Raw genomic sequence first — 17,183 nt, 5'->3', positions numbered from 1 at the left:
AATTCCCCAACTCAGTATATATTTTTCATAAACATTTCCATTCCTCTCCTCGTGCAGTTTACCTCCAGTTTAGTTATGGTGGTGGTATAGGCATTTTGTACAGCCTTCAGATGCTCCTGAATCTTGTCCTGGTCAGAGTCATTTTTGGCTTGCTGTAAAATCGTCTGACGCAAGTGACGGTTTTCTAGTCTTAGTGCTTCAATCTGTGCATTTGCAACCTAGTTAAGGGGAACAAAGTTGAACAACAAAACAGAGTTAGGAGCGTTCAAACAGCCACAGGTTAAGGGAGTTAGTATCAAGGAGAGAAGCCACCATGCGGGATGATAATGTGTTACTGGTGATGGAGATATGGTGATGATTGTGATACACAGTAAAACACGTGTAGGACAAAATTATTTTGTAACATTACAGTAATTTCTTGGAACAAATCTTTTTTTTTCTAATTAATAACATTTTGTACAAACCATGTTTTACTGTAAAGTGAATTTTCTTAAAAGTGCTGTGATAATTTCTCTAGCCTAAAATGTTTTTGGCTCTTCTATACTAACATACATAAATATATATAGCTCAATAATTTCTCTAAATTTTCTAAAATCATGAGATTCAACTTAGTGAAACTAATCAATAGATGAGGGACAGTAAGAATTTATGCAAAATGAAAATCCTAGGAAATACGACTAAAGAAATGGAAAAAATATATATTGCATTTTGAGTGCTGGTGATGAAATGTGTGGGTGCATGATTGCAATGAAAAAACCAGCCCAAACAGTGCCAACTTTAGAACAGACCTGTAGCTCTGCCTGTCTTCTTTCTTGGGCCTCCACTTCATTTCTGAGCTGAGCCTCCATCTGGCCAGATTCCTCACTCAGATCAGACATGGTTTTAGTGCGATCATGCAGATCCTTGGTCAAGCGTGAAATCTCTACCTTCAGCCCCTGGACTTCTGATTCATAGGAATCTTTCTGGGAGAGCTGCAGCTCCCGCAGTTTATTGACTTCTGCTTTCACTCTCTTCAATTCTCCATTTTCTAATTTGGACAGCTCATTTTTCTGGTATAGACAAAAGAAATAATTTTAAAACCAGTTCTGAAATATCAAACTTTATATCTGCATTGGAATCCACCCCATAAACATGTATATGCATTATTACTGCATGTTAATGCCAATAAATGAATACATCTACAAATTAACTTGTTGGATTTGGTTGACCTCACCTTTTGTTCCAGTTGATCGGACAGCCTTTCACAGTCCTCCACTGCTCGCTGGAGATGGGACTTTAAACTAGACAACTCCTCTTTTAACTCCTTCTCATTTTTCCTACACATCCTACACAACATTAAAGGCACAAACATTGATATCAAGTAACATTCCATTTACTATTTCCTCTGTTGAAATTAATAAAAATTCATTTAAAATTTCACTACATTCATTGACCATGCCATATTTCTCGTACCTTGATTCCTCCCTTGCATCCTCCATTGATTCTCTCATCAGTCGTATCTGATCACTCTCCTCCTTGTGTCTTATGTCACTCAAAGATCTGCAAATGTATTACCGGTAAATATCATTACATCAAAATTTAAAATCTCTTTTATCCACTCACAAGAAAGCAGTGATTTAATACACAGATGGATGATGGTTTTGGCAAGGGGGTTAACTCACTTGATAATCTCGTCTTTCTCCGCAAGTGTCTGCTCCATCTTTGTCATACTTTCACTGTGGATACTTTTGTCCTCATCTAGAGCCCTCAGCAGGTCCTCCTTAGCATTCAATTCTGTCTCCAACTCTCCCTTCTCCTCCTCATATTTCTGAGTTAGAAAACGAAAGCTAATATCAGTAAATGTAAAACCTACCAATACATGTATAGCTATAGCAATTTCAGGTGAATACAGAACACTGGTCTGGTTTACGAATATCAATCATAATAAATTATTAATAAAAGTATCAAAATGGCAGTGCCTGTCGTGAACTTACGCGGATTGTATTGTTGGCCTTCTTAAGGTCATTCAAAAGTTTCTCATTATCATCCATTGCTTTTTTGTGAGCGCTCATGGCATCATCAAGGGAAGACTTCAACTTTTCAACCTTTGTTTCCTGGATAAAATATATTATTTTTATTTAACATATACATTCCTACAGTGTATATACAGTTAGATAGTGCATCTGTGCTTGATGCAAGAAACTGCAGAGTTTGTATGATTTCACTGTGAGGTCTTCCACCTGAGTGTCAATACCATTCAATATATCCACATCTGTAAGCTTGAAAATGCTTGTGATTTGGCAATTTAATGTACAATCAGAGATTAAAATATTATTCTTAATAGACTGGACTTAATATATAAAGTAAGTTAACATGAAAAAAGTTATTACAAAATTTGTATACATATTTGTATCATAATTTTTCCAGGTACTACTCTAAAATGCAAACAATTTATCGAAAATTTGTACCGGTAGTTACACTCTGTAAAAATCGTTATTTCACATAGCTTATTATACCTGCAACCAGTAAATAAAAATGAATAAACCAAATGTGCTGAGAAAAAAATCATTCTGAATTCCAGTACATGTATATTCAAGGGAAATGGAGAGTTTTGATTACAGTAATTAAGTTCACTGCACGCATACGTAGATCATTAAGTACATGTATACCTGTGAGGTTAGTGTGTCGTTAGTCCGCTCAAGTTGGCCCTCCAACTGAGATATTTGATTTTTTAGACTCAACTCGGTTGAGTCCAGCATCTGTTTTCTGCGATCAAGTTGAGATTGGTAGGTTTGAGACTGGCTCTGTGAAGATGATACCGTGAGGGATAAATAAAATGGCCGTGAAACTTAGTTCTCAGTCGTGCAATACAATGTACATGATTGTGTTGCAGGCATACAGATTAAGTAACTAGAGAAACTACTGTGCATGCAGTACATAAATTATTACAGTTTATGAGATTCAGATAAAGTTAACAACTGACATGTATTTATTTTCATAATAAAACCATAAAAGTATAATTTTTCAGTAATACCATATCAATGGTAATTGAATTTTATTTGATCAACAAAATTTTCTCAATATTCAAAGTTATTTACATGTTACTCTTAAAATTCTTAGTGCATTATGTTATTAGCTGATTGATATGACAAATGTATATTATTTCAATCCAAGTAAAGTCTTTGCTTCAGTTAGGATTTAGATATATAAAATGCAATTGCCATACACATTGTAATTTTGCAATGTTAAATCAATAATACCAGCAAATTCAGGTAGCAAGATGTGAAAACAAATTTTAACAAGATTGCATGAGATGTTGAATGAGAGTACATGTATATGGTTATATATACAAATATTGTCTATTACCTGAATAAATTCACATTTTTCTGAGAGAGCCTTCTTCTGCGAGTCCAAAGCCTCGATCTGTTTCTGGAATGTCCTTCGCTGTAATTCCCAGTCTTTGGCTTTCTGCCGATATTCCTGTCGTACAAGTTACAGAATGTTAGCTTTACTTTTGTTCTAAACAAATAAATGAACGTCAATGTTGAATTGATATGGGAGTTTCTATTCACAACTTTTGATTTATCACAGTTTTTAACTCATTCTTGTTCAGGTATAGTATCTGATACTTGTATAACGTGTTATTTGTATACTCAAGATTTCCCTTATCTTTCATAATAATTTATTGAGGATTCAAACCCAAATCAATCAAACCAATGGTATATATCACGCCTATCATGAAAAAGACACTGCAACTGAAGAAATTCCAAAAATCATCACTTCATGTATTAACTTTGCACCACATATCAGTTAAATGTACATGTACAGGCTTAGACAGGTAAGTTTTTGTTGAACGAGTCACCTTATCTCAGTTTTACGAACAAATCAAATCCGTAATTGTTTGTTGAGTAATCCTATGCATAGCAGTTGTTGTGTCACTCCAATTCCAAATAACATTGTTGATCTACATCTCAGTTTTATCAAAATACATGTACCAGTTATTATTTTTTGTTGATTACCCATCTCAGTTTTTGTACATATATATTTTCTATAGCATTTTGCTTAGCACCATTTCTCATTTTTATGTACATAACTGTGATTTATTTTTGCGGCCCAATAATTTATTTTTTTGAATAGAAAATATAGAACCAGTAAAGTGTAGTAAAGTGTTGTAGAGGTGCCTTATCTTAGTTTCCTATCTCAGATTTATGCATAAACCAGTAATATATTGTTGAGGTGCCTTATCTCAGACTAATGTACAACCATTGAGGTACCCTAGCTATTTCAGTTTTATGTACATACCAGAAGTTTGTTGTTGAGGCGCCCTATCTCAGATGAACTCTCGTGAAGGTCCGTGTGACTTTTGTCTTTTTCTCTCTGATGTTCCTTTATCTGTTTTACATGTTTTTTGCTAAGCCTCTCATAATCTCTCTTTACCTTTTGGACCTGTGAAAAAAAATATCACAATTTACATTTAAAGATTAGAAACCGGATTTGAAATCAAATCGAACCAAATTTTAGAAAATCAGAATAAAATTGAATTACACTAAAAGATGAAAGGGGCATCTTCTTACCTCACTTTTAAGGTTTGTTAATTGCTGCTCATAACAAGTCACTAATTCCCGGTGGGATTTCTCCATTGTCTCCACTTGAAGTCTGAGGTGACCAATCTGTAAACACAAATATTTTTTTTTATATCAGAAAGAACACTGGCAAAAATGAAATTACGGTAGGGAGCAAATTCATAAAATTCTAAGCTTCACTTTCACAAATCTCATTGAACTTTAAGGGGACTAAATTAATTCCATACATTCAACTATTATTGCACAGTAAAACAGATCCCAAAATTAGTGCTGAGCAACCTTACTATAGGGTTAAAATTGTAGAGATGCTTCAATTCTTTAAAAATGCTAAATAAATAATTTTTTTTTTTTAAATCACTTCATACACAAAGACAGTTGACATGCATGCACTTCATTTGTCCCAAAGTGTCACTACTTTTTTTTTTTTTTTTTTTTTTTATAAATTCCCTGGTTGAGATAACAGAAGCTACCCACCCACTCTGCAGAGTCTGACATTAATTTAATTGAGGGTAAAAATGGACAGCTCTTCAAAATGAGAATAAAATATGACACAATACCTTGCCGTCTCAGAAAGACCTTTCTCACAGACACATGTGATTACAAGTTTTGCATACGATAATACCCTAGCTAATCAAAATCTGTTCAATGATTTTTTGTCTGTGTTTGCCCCGACGTTAAAAGCCGATTAGCCACTAACTAGGGCTTTAATAGTTTATGCTGATGTCAATTGATTTCTGATAAGATTAAAATTAAATTGCATTTGCTTAAAAAGAATATTGTTGAAAAAGATAAGAAAAAAAATAAACAGTTTTTTATTCTACAAAAATATCAATTGTTTATGAATTTAAACAAATTTTGATTCTATTTTCAAACAGGCATTATCACTTTTGCAAGATAGCGTAAATTTAAGACTAAGGAATTGGTATGCTTATAAAGATGGGGGTGGGGGTGGGTGGTAAATGTATCCCTTGCTCTGGTTTTTAGTACTGCCCATGTATTAATGTTTTAGCAAAACTTCTCAATGACAACCAAAGTATGAAGGATAAAAGTACTTAATAAAAGTTCACATAGAACACAGAAAATCTACACATTCAAGATTATTAAAGCCAAACACCCAGATCTCACCAGAGAGGTTGGAATTATCTGAAATATTCAGCAATATACAGCCACTGACCAAAGGCTTATCTGACCACAATAATCACCAAAGATGTATCTTGCCTGGATTAATCCTTGGCTTAATTTTATTCTGGACTTCTAACAAGGGGCAATACATTTCTTTGTCAGTGAGATTACGCAGATTTACACAGATTGGGGTCTTTAAAATCCATAAGAATGGATGTCTTCCAACCAAGTGCTTGAATAAGTTCAAAATAACTGCTGACAACATTATTTGTATGTTGAATGACAGTGTAGTTTGCGATACACAAAATTTTGCTCACAGTCTTAGATACCAGTAAACTACACATGATATACATCTGACATCTGTACATAAACAATTTGAGAAGTGTCTCATGGGAAAATCTTTAATATATTTATTAAGAGTGAACTGGAAATAAAAACAAAATTAATGGTTTCAACTCTTGCTGCCTGTCCTGCAGCTCATAGATTTTTTTCATCTATTAAACCCAAAAATCTTCAAGACAATAAATAAAACCCTAAATGGAGAAGAACACTCAGAATTGCTAGCATTAAAGCACTTGAAAATAGTCAACAATTAACTCTTCATATAATAACTCCTCTATCACTTCTCGCATCTAATAAGCATTTCAAGCATATTCTAAAAGCTACCAATGTAGCCAATGTCCGAGGGGTCCTACCTCTTTGTGCTTCTGGTCAATGGTGGACTTTTGCAGCAGGCTCTCCTTGTCCCTGAGCTCCACCTTGCTCTGCAGACTCTGGATCTGGTGCTCCCAGTCCTTCTTCTTGGTGGCCATCATGATGTCAATCTGTTTCATCAACTCCTGGAGCTCCGCCTCACAGCTTGCTGTTAACACCCCCTTTGGTAACCTGTAACATCCACCATTTCAACATGTTCAGTACTGTGAATTACTTATTTCACGTGAGTTCTTAATTCTGCGATTCCGCTGTTTTGTATCAAATCGTAAGAATATAAAATCGTGATCACCAACTTTATGGTATAATTTCCTATGGTTCAAAATTGTCTGAAAAATAAAAGTAAGGTTTTATAATCTGGTTGGGTTGCTTCTTGCCATTTTACTTGGAAATTAATTCCTCTGTTTAATTAGGAATCTACAATATAGTTTATAGCTATACTAGCATCCTACACTGCAGAACTGCTGGTAAATGTCCTTGGAAGAGCTTAGAAGCTTATTTTACAAGATTTTATGGTAACAATTTGAGAAAAAAATGTTAGTATGAAATTACTGGTACATTTTATTTCACTATTCAATAGATGTATTCATTTCTGTTGCATTATATGACAAACTGCAATCTATAAATAATTTTTAACTTTCACGAAATATATATGATTTTATACAAATATATGCAAAAAATAAGCTTGGCTACTTTAAATCACAAATCCATGTCTTAAAGCCTGGCAAAAGCTAGCTGAAAATATCAAAATATCCATTTAGAACACTATCCCTGGTAAAACTTTGGAACCAGAAATTCAGGTGAAATCAGTCCATTTCTGTGAAAAATGTGTACTTACGAGGTCTCAGTAAAGCAGAGGCAAGTGCCCCCGGGGTACCACTCTGTACAACTCTTATATGTGTACATCAGCTATTGCCGTTCGAACCTAACAGATCCCTATGTACACATATCACTCAACAGCTCCGAGTGGCTTAGCAATCTACCCGCAAATACCTCGGAGCTAATTAAACATCTCAGATGAATTGATAATAGAATCAATGAAATACAGTAGGTGTATAACTGATCATTTTGAGGACCTCACCTTTTATTCATGGCGTATTTAAACAGTTCTTCCATACTCTGCTGACAAGAGATAAAAATCACGCAAACTCTGACAGTTTCTACGGCAAAGACATGTCAAGTCAGATCTCACCAAAAATCCATACTTCTGTGCCCTATCAAAGATCCTCTTTTAAAGTTCCTAAGACAAATCCAATTTATTCCCTCAAAGACACTTGCTATAGTTTAAAATGTTAAGAGACAATTGATTTTTCCCGTAGATACAAATCACAAAGAGTGAATCAATATAGAATTCTTATGTAGCTTTTAACGAGGGGAGATCATGCACTTGAGTTATTTCTGAAAGTCAGTGACAGGGACTTTAAAGTGTTTGTGAAGAACTTGAAATAAAAAAAATTTATGCACTGACAATTCACTGGTAGTGCATTAAATATTGCAATCAAATGTTTGAAAAGTGAATCACATTATACGCACTCTCTCTCTCTCTCTTAGAGCACTAAATATCTCTCTCTTTTTCTCTTTCTCTCTCTCTCATTTAGATAACATATAGTCATAAAAAGCACTACATTTTCTTTGTCCCAAAACAAAATGTGCTAAAACATCCACTGATGTGCTAAACTAGCACTCTGCAATAATAACCTTTGCCCTCAGCACACTGGGTTATGTGTTTCATAAAATAAATGCTGTTGCATTGAAATGCAAGTGATTTTAGCAATTCACACTCATTGCGTACTTACTCATCAATCTCAGACATTTTTTAATGCAATCACATCTGAGAGGAAACTATTCTACAAAAAGATGCCTCCTAAAATTAATCAAATAGCTATATCACTTACAGTGCAGGTGGTACATAAAAGTGCTACAGAAAAAGACTGGAATTTCAAAATAAAATCCAATTATAGCCCCTTGGGGACTATAAAGCAGTATTTAGGAAAGTAATTCACATCTTACAATTAAATCAAAGAATGTTCATTTAATGTCATGCTGCCCTTAATAAAAGATTTTTTTTAACTCTAGTAACTTAAATTTCAAAGTATTAAAAGAAATAAGAAGATTACTGCACAGCATATCAAAATTCGTGCTCAGCCTACATATTTTATACATTGCGATTTCGTGGTCAAATAAAACATTGGCCTTCTTAAATGCTATTTGATCATATGAGTTTCTAATACAGGTGTAATGATTTTTAATATGCATAAAATTTACAGATGCTTAATACTTCTTTTATTTAAATTCACTGAAGTTTAAAATTTTAAAATAAAAGTTATAATTAAAAAATGTTAATTAAAACATTTCTAAATTATATATTAAACTTTGGCTCCTATAACAGTAATTTTTTGATGATATTGCACAGCCTACCCTTATTTTTGTTGTACTTCAGAACATTGTTTAAGCATGCAACTATGAAAGTCTATTAAAGATTACAATGATTCAAGAATTTTTTAAACGATTCATTTAATTACCCTAAATATGCAGGTGAGATAAGGATACATATGAGTGTTTTAATGCAAATGAGCTAATTAAAATTCACAATAAAACAAGATGCAGCTTTAACACAGGTTTTTAACTTAGTTAAGATTTTACATGATCACTGTGACATCAGAATTTATCTTTATTACCGGGTAAACTAAGAGAAGTTAATAACAACAATGAATAACCAGCTCCTGTTGCAAGGAAATAGTTTGCTACTTTGTTTCAAAGATATATGATATGACACAAAATATTATAAACATTGATAATATAACTGCAAGGAGAGGGTTGATTGGGATGGGGATGGCAAGGTTCTGAGCGGGCTTACCTGTTATCTCTTTGTAGATCCACCCACAGGTTTGTGATTCTGTCCATCCTGGGGTCATTAGGAACTTGAGGAAGTAGATCAGAATCCACAAGGAGGCCTTTAATCAACTCCCTGTACTCTGTAAAATAACCGAAAGTAGCATCATAATACAGCAATAACTTATAGGTTATACAACACTTCTATTTATTAACAGTTCAGCCTGACTGCAAAAATCTTGAATTTGATGAGGTATATCCAAAGGATATAAACAAATAATGAGAAAAACAAAAACTCTTGCATTACAACTTCAAAGGAAATATAGCAATACCGGTAAAATATGAACATACATGTCTACATATATGGTTTCTAAAAAGATATTAAATCCCCTTAAAAATAAGGGAACATCAAAATTGACCAATTTACATTCCTTCAGAGTTGTTACCTGTGAATGCAAAATAAACACAAAAATTGGTATACCTTGGTATGAATTCTCAGATATATTACACTTTCTATCTTGAATCTTTACCTTGAATTCAAACATGAAGTGAGAACTTCAATAATTTATGGGAGAAAACAAGATTACACACTTACATGACAATTGGCACAGATAAGATATTTCACGACAGTTGTTCAGAAGTGACCCTCTACCCTTAATCCAATCCTGGAGATTTACCACTCTCTGTTCCAAATGTCAACAAGGAAATTGACGGATTGTTACACACAAAGAGCTTGACTTGGAGAATACAACAAATAACTTATGCTCGGGCTACCAGGTCTAAAGAATGGCTACCGTGTTTAAAGAACATCTTTGCTTATGAGAAATAAACCTTTGTATTAAGAAGAAAAAAAAACACCCTTCGACTGGCCTAGTGAATTAAATGTCCAACTTCTCGAGCAAATTGAATAGAGGAATACTGGTACAATGCAATTAAAACTTAATTCAAATGATTGAATAAAAAAATTGTAAACTTGGAAACAAGAGGTGGTTGTTAGTTTAGGTACATGTAAGCGGATACATGTATGTTTCTGATAATGTCATTCCATACCTTAGACATGTACTGACAAATCTTTAATTCTTGCCACAAATCAATATATGCACACAACAACTGAAGTATTACAAGGCAGTGCAGTCAAGTTATGAATATCAACAGCAGATACTAGCAATAACTTCACATAACTTAAAACCAAGGTACAGCTAGTAAATACCAGTATCAAATTATAACTATAGCAGTCATATTGGGAAAAGATACGTGTACCGGTATATATTCACAATTAGCTAGTACCTAGTTTATAAGCTAAATTACCTAACCTACAAGAGGAATATACTATACATGTGTTTCTTTATACAAGATTTTATTTCGGAATCCATTAATCACATGTTTGCTAATTTACTGTATGTTATTTAAATGTCCTTCATATTCAACATAAATGTATGACAATAATCTTTCATGTTTAATTTTTCTGATCAAGGCCTGGTATCTTTTTTTTTTATAAATTCAATATTAAATCTTTAATAGCTGTCAGAATATAACTATGACTGTCTATGAGTGTTAATTAGGTCTTGATCCTTCTTTGCCTTACAGTCAACAAGATCTATAGCTAAAAACATCATTTCTGAATTGCGTGCACATTGATATTTTGAATACCAGTAGATAATAAACAATGATAAACAAATGTAATTTTTTTCAGGCCAAGACTTATGTTTTTTTTTTTTTAAAGGTATTTGCACAACTTCTTCTATCTAAATACATGTATATATAAAGGGAAAATATTTTGTATTGATTTTGATATCATTAATTTAAAAACAGATGAAAAGCCTGGCAAAGAAATGCCATTACAATTAACTTAAAGGTACCTGGTATCTGCTTGATCAACTCACTTTACATTTACCTGTATACATGCACACTCATGTTTTTGAAATATGTAATAAACCTATCCAAACACATTAAGGTGGTATGGGACACTTCCATGTTGTGACGTATTGTTTATCGAAATAAACAAAAAAATAAAGTGTAATTATATAAGTAGTTTCTTTCCAAAAATGGTCACCTAACTCCGTAGCGCAGTGGGTTAGAGGGTTTACTATATATGAACCTGTAAGTCATGAGTTCGAATCCCGCTGGGGGTTTTACAATTTTTACCTTTTCAAATATTTTTAATAGCTATTTTTTGGTTAAATATTGTAAAATTTGAAAATTCTAAACCAGTGATAGTTTTTCAATTATATAGTACTTTAATCCACATTAATATCGACAGATGTCCCATACCACCTTAAAGACATTGATTAAAAATATAAAATAACTTGTTAAAAGATATTTTCTATTTGAATATTTTTGAATAGTAGGTGGAACTGGGTACATTTGCTGACATTTAATTAAAGGTTTTAAAGTCTTTTTTTATGTATATACCGGTACATGTACTAGGAAACACTTCGCATCATCTTTGAGTAATGAAAGAAAAAATACATTAAAATAACAACTTTAAACATGTATTGTAATGTGTTTGTATTCTGAATATGAATTCATGCATTTTTCTTACTGAGTATCTTGATTAATCATTATACACACATGATATAAACAGTAATGGTATGCAGTTTTTATTACAGAATTTTAAATCAAGTCTCTTTTCTTCACAGTATCCGAAAAACAATTTCAGAATTCGATAAAATCCAAGAGTGGTAACTCTCTCCTTGTATGACACTTTGCACTAAGAAAATTTATATAATTTGTTAAATGTTTGTATACATAGTTATCTTTATCACTTACTACTTTTTTTGTCTACGTAAACTTGTATAGTAATATAATCTGTTTCATCACAATACATTGTAATTCATTTAATAATTTATCCTTGATACACAGTACCTGATGTGGGAACTTGATTTTCAATATATAAGCTATAGATTCAGTGTAATAAGTGAACTGTTTAGTATCTGAGAAGTGTCATGTTTTTTATGGTCCAAGATCTGAAAAGATGAAATGCAAAATCCCTTTCATCATCCTGTTACCTCATGAAATAGAGGAGACATTAATTTTCTAATCACAGAGAGATTTGTTTAAGAGAGATTGTCAGTGAAACTGAAAAATTCTTACTATAGTCTGTCTAAATATACCGGTATATATGCAGCACATTTGAACAATTTTTAATGAAAATACACATGCATGTGAAAGAAGTGCAATTGAAATTGATGAAACAGAAAATATTGATGATATATATATCTTCATTGACACAATATCATTTTCCATTTGGAACAAAAACAGATTTCTTACAGAGATTTATAAAAGGAAATGATGACATCTTTTCTCCATTAGGAAGTCACTTGGAGTACCTTGCACAATTTCATTTTTCAACGTTATCATCCAGGGTACTTTCATGTCTGTAGCAATGCAAAATCCCTGTAGACTTATTATTTTTTATTGTATTGAAAACCAGACATTGACGAGCTGGAGGAGGGGGGGGGGGGGTTAAAAAAAAGAAATCTTGGAACAATTTGATTAATTTAAGAAAATGTGCTGCATACATATCTTGGAACAGAGAAAAGCGTCGGACAAGACATCAGTTTAATTTCAGTCTTGACGAATGTCGCTGATTTTAGAGGCTTTTCGTGAAAAAATCTCAAGATTTCTACCATTAAACAAATAAAAAGAGTTTATGCATATATGTCAAAATGAATACAGGTAAAACTGCACATGGTACAGAAAACCCTGAAACTGGGAAATTCTTGAAATAATAAAAACATAGGACAGTACTTCACATGAAAGAAAAATATAAATTCTTACTTTGTCTTATCATAGTGTTTCAGCCAATGTTCACATAAATTATGTGTTATTTTGTGAAAAATGATACTTTTATTGATGTTGTTAAATAGACAAGTTTTTACCTGTTTTTGGTTATGTATGCTTGTCAGCGAACATATGTTCATGGCTTTAAAAAATGTTTGGAATGTAGAGTGCATTGAAAATAGCAAATTGTTCTAACTTAAAAAGGTCACGTACCATACAAAAGTAGTGTAGCCGACAGGAAAAGATGCGTGGAGTTTAAATTCCCTCTTCTTTTTGTATACACTTCGTTGACAAACAGAAACTGGAACGTTTCCGGATTTTTACGACAATCGTAATTCTTGTGGGCGTGTCGTAAGTCAAAGTGAAAGTTGTAACAATGTTGTTGATGTTTGAAGATCAGCACAAGGAACACTTGTCGTTCCTCACACAAGTCAGTCCAGATGGTAAGTTTATGTACTGTTTAAACTCTTAAGTCTTTTATGTAAGATGGCAATGTGACATTAAGAGAAAATTACCTCCGATTAAATACAACAATGTATCTATTGTATGTCTCAAAATACAGTGTGCATCGAATCATTAAAACAGTCATCAGAATCAGGTCTGCAGGTCTGATCATACCTAGGTCTATTGCCCTCTCATTGTTCCTAACTTTGAAATACTCATCTGTCATCACTGAAAAGTACAAGTGATAACAGTACATACTGCACATGAGTATACTGTAGTAGCAACTCAGATTAACCTTTTGATATGATAAGTCGTTGAAAATGTAACTTATGGTGTTGTGTTAGGGCCACTTGGACCTTTTCACTTTTTCCTTATGGACAAAGATGCAAGGTTGCAGAGGTGAAAGTGTGAAGGAGCGAATGTGAAAAGATGTGATGGCGAAAGTGTGAAGGAGCGAATGTGAAAAGATGTGATGGCGAAGCGGGAAGATGCAAAGGCGAAAGTGTGAAGTTGCAAAGGCAAAGGAGCGATACTACTATCACTTCTTTGCCTTCACAACTTCACAACTCTCTCACCTTTGCACTTTCACCTTACGGTAATTTGCCTTTTTGGGACTTGATTTTAATCAACTCTCCTATGAGGTTACTCTGGCAAAACGGAAGTGAAACGTGTTTGGACCTAAGCGCAAATCATCACCTCTGAAATTAATTACCAAACCTTGGGCTAGTACGTTGCCTGCATCAAATTGTATGCAATTTACTGAGACTTGCTGAATGCAGTAAAAAAAGGTGAAGGCGAAAGTGTGAAGTTGCAAAGGCGAGAGTGCAAATTTGATTTCATGCAATCCTTTGCCTTTCGCACTTTTACCTTCACATACATGTATTCACTTTGTGCCTTTGTCTTTGCAACTTCTCACTTTTGCCTTGGCACCTTTGCACTCTCGCATCTTTGCCCTATAGGTGAAAGTGGGAAGGTCTAAGTGGCCCCATCGCAAATACACCTTAGGTTTTAGTATCTTAGTAGTTAGAGTGCTGGTATGATAAACAACTATGCAAGAGGTCCTGGGAAAGAGTTTTGGTTGAGATAAAAAAATTGTCTTTTCACCATCTTTTACATGTTTGAATTTTTTCAGTTGTCAAAGAGTTCTGCAGGATTAGCATGGAATTTATTAGAAAAGGGACCAATCCAAAAATATTCCAAGGAGCAGCACGTAAGTTAGAATTCAGAAAATATGAAAACAAATTGATAAATACAGATATATCCAAAAGATGGATCATAATTATCCAAGTTACCATTGTGGACAAACGGATTGTATTGCAAATTAAAACTTGTGAATACATGTAGCAGTTAAAAAATTTTATCCCATATTTTGTAACTTTGTGCCTTATATACACAGGGACTGAATATTATGACAAACATTGTCTAACTCTTTGTTTATTATAATGTTTGTATCCATATGCTGAAGTTTCAGAGAAAATGAAATTCAATTGGAAAAAATAAACCTTTTTTTTTTTTTACGAATCATCATTCCCTCTGATATAATTTTACCCTAAGCAACTGAAAAAGCTCTCTTTACTAGGAATGGAAAACTTTTTGGTTCTTTTATCATGTAATTTAAACACTCACTGAGGCTGTCTGATTTATGTTAATTTTGTAATTTGAATTACACTAAAAGACATTCGTCATTTTAATCATGTGTATGAAAATTCTCATTGTTCACATTTTTAAGTGATGTATAACATTGTAAATATAGTTTACCGTTATTTATTTGTTGATTTATGCCAAATTTAAGACAGCCTTAGGATATCCATAAATCATGGAAAATACTGTATATTTTGTTTTGTTAAATAATATATATTGACTATAAACTTATTCATCAAGCCCAGTGATTGAATGGTTACCAGGTAAATTGTTCAATTATGTTTTTTTCTTTTTTTTCAGAGAAGTTGAATGTGGATGTAGATACAGTTCACCATGGTGTAGAGGGACTAATGTACCTGTTGACAGAGAGCTCCAAACTGATGGTTAGTACTTAGTACCCACAGAGTTTACTGATTAAAAGAAGGGAGGTCTGGGAAAATTTTGTAAAATCTGCAAGTGTAACTGGACCTGATTAAATTAATACCAGAGTAGTCTGTCGAATCTTTTCCCTCTTTCATTTGATGCAATGAAGTATCACCGGTGGTGACTTTTCAAATTGGATGGTTTTAAACAAAACTTTTATTGATACTGAGGGAATGTGACATTCAGACAAGATTTATTCCCCTTGGTAGATATGACTTGTACATTGGGTATTGGAATAATTAAGACCTTTTGGGCATCTCTGAGAGCAAAAATTTAAGGATAATTTTGGTGCTGACATGGATTTGATTTCCAGATATTATGTTCATGGAAACTGATTGAGCTCAGATCACTAACTGGTCTGTTTTCCAGTAAACAGTTTTAAATGATAGAATCCATAAACTTGAACATGTACTGTGGTTTCATTAATATTCAAGGGTATCAATTTTCGTGGATAAAGTGAAAATCACAGTTTCAAGGATACGTAAATTCGTGGCCAATAAACCTATCAATACAAAATATTAGTGGAAATTGCAGTTCAATGAATATTGAATTTCAAGGATAAACTTAACAATTAACGAAATCAACAAAATTGGTATTCAACAAATTTTGATGAAACCACAGTATCTCTTTGATTTAATTGGTTTATACAGCTGAATGAGATTGATTTCCAAGACTCCATTATGACCCTCGGATTTGATGAGGACACTAGACAAACCCTGCTTGAGATATATCTACAGAATAGGCAAGAAATCAGAACCATTTTATCTGAGATGACAATGGATCTCCCTCATTATCATAACTTGGAGTGGCGGTTTGATGTTCAGGTAATATGATGATGTATTCCTCAGTGAAGTTATTTTCACTTGTAATTAAAGAATTATTCTCGTCCCATTTGGACTTAATTTTCTTCATGTATAATTCTTCATGGATTTTGTTGTTATACCCTTAACCATTGAATAAACATCCTCAACAAATTATGACAAGCTGTCTTTATATTTACCGGTATATATAATACATACTGGTAGACTAAAATCCACAAATTCACCTTGCAACAATGTTTTTTTTTAATTTGACAATCTACAAAAACTTTAATCCATTGTATTAGAATGCTTGTAATGCAATGAATATATTGTCAAAGGGCAATATATCCTGACAATGTTTGACCTCTTTTCTTCATAGCTTGCCAGCAGGTCTCTAAGAAGGCAGACAACTCCAACCGTTTTGTTTAAACTCCACACGGAGGACTCTGGGGTCAAGGATACTACAATCTTACAGACTGACCCCGTGAACTTACTTCACTTAACCAAGGTTCTAGATGAAGCTCTTCAAGAAATGAAGTCACCATATTGCAGAAGAATAGTTCGGAATATCAAATGACTGTTGCTTGCACCATATTATACCATAATATTAACATTTCACAACTTGAATGGACATGGTATTCTAGATATTATAATATTTGTGGTCTCCTCAAGTTGTCGACATTGACTTGATATGCATACTTTACCATACTTACATGCATATAGCTCAGGAAAATTCAAATGAACTGTACAGAATGCAATATACTTACATGTGTATTGTATGTTACAGACAAATATGAATATTTTGTCTATTTTTATCATGTTGCCAATGTTGAACTTCAATAAAAAAGGAAAATGCCTCTGTAGA

At 33.2% G+C, this 17,183-nt stretch overlaps 2 protein-coding genes across 8 annotated transcripts in view; one reads left to right on the top strand and one right to left on the bottom strand.

Annotated features, from left to right (window-relative positions):
* LOC128180013 (centrosomal protein of 63 kDa-like) overlaps positions 1–13,336 on the bottom strand; it is a 16,565-nt gene extending 3,229 nt beyond the window's left edge. Inside the window, exons 1-14 of one of the 7 annotated variants that reach the window (XM_052847780.1) lie at positions 13,224–13,336; positions 9,253–9,370; positions 6,380–6,569; positions 5,688–5,705; positions 4,554–4,649; positions 4,282–4,425; positions 3,346–3,459; positions 2,649–2,783; positions 1,974–2,093; positions 1,662–1,807; positions 1,453–1,539; positions 1,214–1,325; positions 789–1,049; positions 63–218 (exon numbers count right to left, since the gene is read on the bottom strand). In XM_052847780.1, coding sequence (XP_052703740.1) covers positions 63–218; positions 789–1,049; positions 1,214–1,325; positions 1,453–1,539; positions 1,662–1,807; positions 1,974–2,093; positions 2,649–2,783; positions 3,346–3,459; positions 4,282–4,425; positions 4,554–4,649; positions 5,688–5,705; positions 6,380–6,569; positions 9,253–9,299 — 1,626 coding nt within the window. In that variant the 5' untranslated portion in view covers positions 9,300–9,370; positions 13,224–13,336. Of the gene's footprint in view, positions 1–62; positions 219–788; positions 1,050–1,213; positions 1,326–1,452; positions 1,540–1,661; positions 1,808–1,973; positions 2,094–2,648; positions 2,784–3,345; positions 3,460–4,281; positions 4,426–4,553; positions 4,650–5,687; positions 5,706–6,379; positions 6,570–7,233; positions 7,439–7,476; positions 7,932–8,191; positions 8,243–9,252; positions 9,371–9,708; positions 10,454–13,223 lie in introns of those variants that run through there. The other 6 variants (XM_052847774.1, XM_052847777.1, XM_052847775.1 and 3 more) reach the window with 6 other exon arrangements.
* Positions 13,319–17,183, top strand: LOC128180020 (COMM domain-containing protein 2-like). Its single transcript, XM_052847792.1, has 5 exons — positions 13,319–13,453; positions 14,587–14,664; positions 15,396–15,478; positions 16,169–16,342; positions 16,698–17,183. The coding sequence occupies exons 1-5, from the start codon at positions 13,387–13,389 to the stop codon at positions 16,893–16,895; spliced, it is 600 nt and encodes a 199-aa protein (XP_052703752.1). The 5' UTR covers positions 13,319–13,386; the 3' UTR covers positions 16,896–17,183.

This window comes from Crassostrea angulata, chromosome 4 (assembly GCF_025612915.1).
Source record: "Crassostrea angulata isolate pt1a10 chromosome 4, ASM2561291v2, whole genome shotgun sequence".
NCBI lineage: Eukaryota > Metazoa > Mollusca > Bivalvia > Ostreida > Ostreidae > Magallana > Magallana angulata.
The sequence above is the reverse complement of the archived record's forward strand: the minus strand, read 5'-3'. Positions and strand labels throughout refer to the sequence as shown.